The following is a 4,827-nucleotide window of genomic DNA, read 5'->3' on the forward strand; positions in this document are numbered from 1 at the left end:
CGCCTCGCTGGGCTGGAAAGCCAGTTCACGTCGTGCACTTCCCCAGGTGCCCGCTGGGGGGCAGGAACAGGCAGGAGGAGAGGCCTGGGGCCGTACAGCACAGCCTCCAGCTGCAGTTCCCAGGCTGCCGGTTCCCCTGTCACTTTCCCGTTCCTGACTCCACTCACCCACCCTAGAGGGCTTCAACTCCCACTTCCCAGGAGAGAAGAGAGTGGCTCAGAGACGTTGCCCAGAGGGGTAAGACCCATGTTCTTATTTCCCAAACTTGCTCTCAGCCCCTCTAGGACTGTCCTGCCTGGGACAACAGAAGTGAGGGGTCAGAGGTGGCCCCGGGCCCCATTGCGGGGGGAGAGGGCAGCCAGGCAGCATTGCTGCCAGGGCCAGCGACTAATCATCAGAGCCCCACCAAAGGCCCCCGCTAAGAATGCAGGTCAGCGGGAGGAGCTGCAAGCGGAGGAGGGGTGGCCCCAGCCCTGCCCAGACAGGCCCAGCCGGCCCCACAGCTGCCCTCCTGTCCCCTGGGGGCAGCGAAGGGGGACAGGAGGGGAGGATTCGCCAGTTTCCTGGGGTCTGAGTCCCCAGAACCGGGAAGACAAAAAGAAGAGTTGCAGGGAGTGGAGTGGGCCTGAGGTCACAGGAATGGGCCTCCACCCAGGCGTCTAAGTCCAGCAGCATATGAAAATAAACATTTGACCCCTCACCAGTCTGCTCTCCACTGTAATCCCTAAATCATGCTGATGCCATTTAAGAAATTCTGGAACATCGGACTCTCCCAAACAAGTGATGGAATTGGCCAACCTGGGTACCAGACTTGGCTCTGAGAAAGTCGGTTAGGGTTAGAGTGAGGAGAATAGGAGTCCCACTAGGGTAGATAATTTTGGTCATCATGTAGGATGGGAAGATGGAAGACTATAGTAACCTACTCTGCACCCTTGGAGCTAAAAACTGATCCCTATCAACCTTCCTACGTTTGGGACTCTGGAGTCATGAGGCTTTTACTCTGACATGTGTCAGGCACCGACTGTGCACCAGGCACGGAGCAGCCTGGAAAAGTATGCATTTGCACATATCTGGGGGTGCCCCATGGACCCAGTGAAGTACTTCTGTGCACACCGCGATTGTGTAACTGTGGCGGGTCTCTAGCTGGGAGCTGCAGTACGAACCTTTCCTTCATACTTTCCAGCTGGGCGGGAGCCCATCAGATAGCTGGGCTGCCTTTCATCACCTTGTCCCTGATAGGGATCATCCTGGGTGAAGAAATCGCTGTCAGTCACCCCCACCTCACTCACAACCAAAAGGCCTGATTGACAGGCACACCCCCACAGGGGCGGGGAGAGGGGGCCAAGAGGCTGGCCATCTCTGGGAAGGCAGGGAACCAGCATTCTTGGTGGGGGCTTGCATGTGGAAGAGGAAGGAAATATCTAGAATCTTTCCATCTCCACAGGTGACGACCAGGGAAGGACAGTCGGCCCAGCTATCAACCCCGAGGGAACCCCACCCTCCTCCTGCACCAACAACCTCCGGGCAGGGCAGGATCCGACCCTTCAATCAGCTCAGCTCTGCCCCCAAACAAAGGAAGGGGAGGCTGCCCAGGGCCGCAGGATCAAAGAGAAGTGTCCACCCACCCTGCAGCCAGCCTGGTCCTCACTGCTGAGGGACCCTGAGTCAAAAAGGAAGCCAGAGCTAGAGGACAAATGAAGCAGTGATGTGGTTGATGACTTTATTATGGCATAAAAAACACAGGCCGCTTCCTCCTCCTCCTCCCCCCACCCCCCTAAAGTGGGTTCACAGCAGTTAAAGAAAAAAAAATCCTACATTTCTCCTCTAGGGGGCTGCCTAGAAGAGGGCAGACAGCCAAGCAACCTCGGTCTATAAAAGAGGGGAGCAGAAGAAAATCTATCCAAAGCCCTCACCTGCACACCTTAGAGCTCGGGGCCTCCATGGGGGAAACATCCACACCACCCTCCCCAACACCCACTAGGGAGTTCCCCTGAGAATGGTCACTGGGAAAGACTATCCTGGTGGCACAGGGAGAGGGTGGCTGCTTTCGATGGGTGGAGGAAAACGACATCTCACGCCCACGGAACCCTCTCTCCCTCCCTCTTGCCCACCGGGCCAGGCAACCTGCAGGCACTGCCCATTCTCTTCTGCCCCCAACTCTCTCCACAAGGAAAGGGACCTCTGGTCAGATAAGCAGGAGGTAGGGACAGAGGGAGCATAAAGAAAGGACGTGACTTCTTAACCTACCCCATGGGTCCTTCAGGGAGAGTCACCCTACCCCTCATAAGAAGGGCTCTCTTCTACACAAACATATCCCCTCCCCCACCCCCACCCCCCAGATTCCAGCCCCACTTCCCAAAAAGCACCCAGTCCTTGGACTGGGCTCCAGCATCCCCAAGGAAAAGATGCTATGGGCCTTAGGCCAGAGGACCTTGGCTGGGTTGAACAAGACGGGGTCTCCCTGGCTGGAGACCCCAGGCTCAGTAGAGAAACACACATACACACAGAAATATACACATACATAGGTACACACAACATGCACACACATGTCCTAATATTAAATAAAATACCCTTTGCTTATAACTTAAAAAATCAATACACAACTAACCCTTGCATAGGGCTCTGGGTGGAGAAAGAAGGGCAGGGAAAAAGGAGGTCAGGGGAAACCTTAAGACCGCTATCTGGAGCCTGGGAAAGCCCACTAGCTCCAGGGTCCTATGGCCCACCAGACCCTTCCCCCATCAGCTTCCTTCCAAGTGCCTGGCTCAGCCTCTGCTGGCTTCCCCACTCCAGGATCACCATCAGGATGTATTTTTAGCATCTAAAGAAGGGAACAGGGATGTTTCCTGGACATCACCTCAGAAGGCAGACCCTTTGCAACGAGAGAACCTCTTCATTTGGAAGGGGAGCCTCCTAACACACTCTACAGGAGGAGCAAGGCTGGTAGGCAGCGGGAAAGGGGAGGGTCGAGCTAAAGAAAGAGTGGCGCTTAGCTTCTCCGCTAAGAAGCAGAGAAGAGAAGATGGCCAGGCAGGGACAGACTTCTCCACTCCGAGCCAAACAGGTGGAGGTGGACATTCCCACCTAACTCCACGCAGCCGAGATAACCCTCTTCCTTCTATCCCTAAAGGGAAGGCAAATGCCAAGGGACCTAGGGTGAGGAACTACATCAATTCTGGAGCAGGGTCTCCTGGCTGCCTTGAAGGCCTACCTGGGGTAACAGATGAGAGTGGGCTACTGAACTTTATTTTTATAAAGATCAAAAGTTAAGGACTGAATCAGAGTTAGAGAGGGAAAGGCTTAGTTCCACTCCCTGACCAAATTCCTTTCTCCCATTTTTTAAGAGATTTCCTTGCTCAACCCCCACATCTAGCTCTCTCCTCCACCCCACCGGTCTTGCTGGAAGCTGTCGCAGGATTCTGGCCCTCTTCCCCTCTTCCTTCATGGCTCCATCAGACTGGGTCTGGAAGGCTTAATAAGGAGGCACATCAAAGGCGTTACTTCTGTGGCGACAACCCTCCCAGCCAGATAGAATCTCCTCCCTTAGGGGGACCCCCAGCCTCTGATACCCCATCTCAGCTCTTCCTCCGGAAACCCTGGGGTAAAAGCAATCTAAAGGGGATGAAAGGGACCCGGGGCGCAGGGCGGCTCTGGAGGCCCTTTTATGTCCCGGTTCCCAGGCGCTAAGGACGTGTCCAGACAGCTACCCCCAGCGCCCGGGGCGGCCCCACTCCCCTCTGCTCCCGGGACACGTCTCCTCCAACCTGTGCCCTCCGCCCTCCAGCCGCCACAGGGATATCCCTCCCCAACCCCCAGCCCAGGGGCGTGAGTGAAATAGAGAGGGGAGAGCTGACCGGCATGCGCAGCTCCTCCCTGCCCACTCAAAACAGTCAAACGCGTCTGTCCCGTCCAGCTCCAGAGACTACGAAACCCCTAGTGCCCCGGTTCCCTGACCCCCACACCACTTTTCCTCCCTCTGAATAAATAACCACTTTCTCCTCTTACTCAAGCTGCCCCCCCACCAGGGCATCGGGCCCGAGGGCTCTCTTCTGATGGCCCCAGGGAAGACCAGCGGGGAGGCAGGACGGAGGAGCTCAGTTGGAGGGAGCCGCGCTGCCCTCAGCCTCGCGCTTGCCTTTGCTCCCGGGGGGCTCCACCCCGCCAGCCTTGCCCTCACCCGCCGCTGCCCCGGCTGCCTCCTCTTTGGTGCCCTCGTGGGTTTTCATGTGTTTGGCCAGGTGGTCGCTGCGCATGAAGACCCGGCTGCAGACGGCGCAGGGGAACTTCTTGGTGCCGGTGTGGGTCTGGAGATGGCGCTGCAGCTCATCAGAACGCGTGAAGCGCTTGCCGCAGAAGAGCCAGTTGCACACGAAGGGACGGTCGCCGCTATGCCAGCGCAGATGCGCCTTCAGGTGTGACGTCTTGGCGTAAGCTTTCCCACAGCCTGGGATGTGGCAATTGTGCAAATGCTTCTTCTTGCCCCCATCGGGCCCGCATGGAGCCCCCAGTCGCTCCGCCTCTAAGCAGTTGGGACAGCGGCAAACGGTCTGGCCTGAGCTGCGGGGCACCGACCGCCGGGAGCCTTTGGGCCGGGCCGCCCCGTCCAGACTGGTATCCAGGCCCTGGGACTCTGGGGCTGCCGCTTCCAGCGCCTTCGCCCCGTCGGGAGGCCCAAGGAGGTGCTGCCCTCCGGCGGCTGGAAGGAGGTGGTGCGGATGTGGGTGGGGCGGTGGGGCGCAGAGCTGGTGGTCTCCAACATAGCCCCCCAAGCCAGCCTGTAGCGCCCCGGGGTGGCCCGGTGAGGTCAGCGCGCTCTGAGCGTGGGGG

The 4,827-nt window shown here is 58.0% G+C and overlaps 1 protein-coding gene across 1 annotated transcript in view; it reads right to left on the reverse strand.

The window, feature by feature from the left end:
- Window positions 1–3,674: 3,674 nt before the first annotated feature.
- SP6 (Sp6 transcription factor) overlaps window positions 3,675–4,827 on the reverse strand; it is a 1,630-nt gene continuing 477 nt past the window's right edge. The window contains exon 2 of the mRNA XM_010842711.1: window positions 3,675–4,827. This exon is cut by the window's right edge and continues 18 nt beyond it. Within this exon, the coding sequence (XP_010841013.1) occupies window positions 4,095–4,827 (733 nt within the window). The 3' untranslated portion in view covers window positions 3,675–4,094.

This window comes from Bison bison, unplaced genomic scaffold, assembly GCF_000754665.1.
Source record: "Bison bison bison isolate TAMUID 2011002044 unplaced genomic scaffold, Bison_UMD1.0 scf7180017864180, whole genome shotgun sequence".
Taxonomy (NCBI): Eukaryota; Metazoa; Chordata; class Mammalia; order Artiodactyla; family Bovidae; genus Bison; species Bison bison.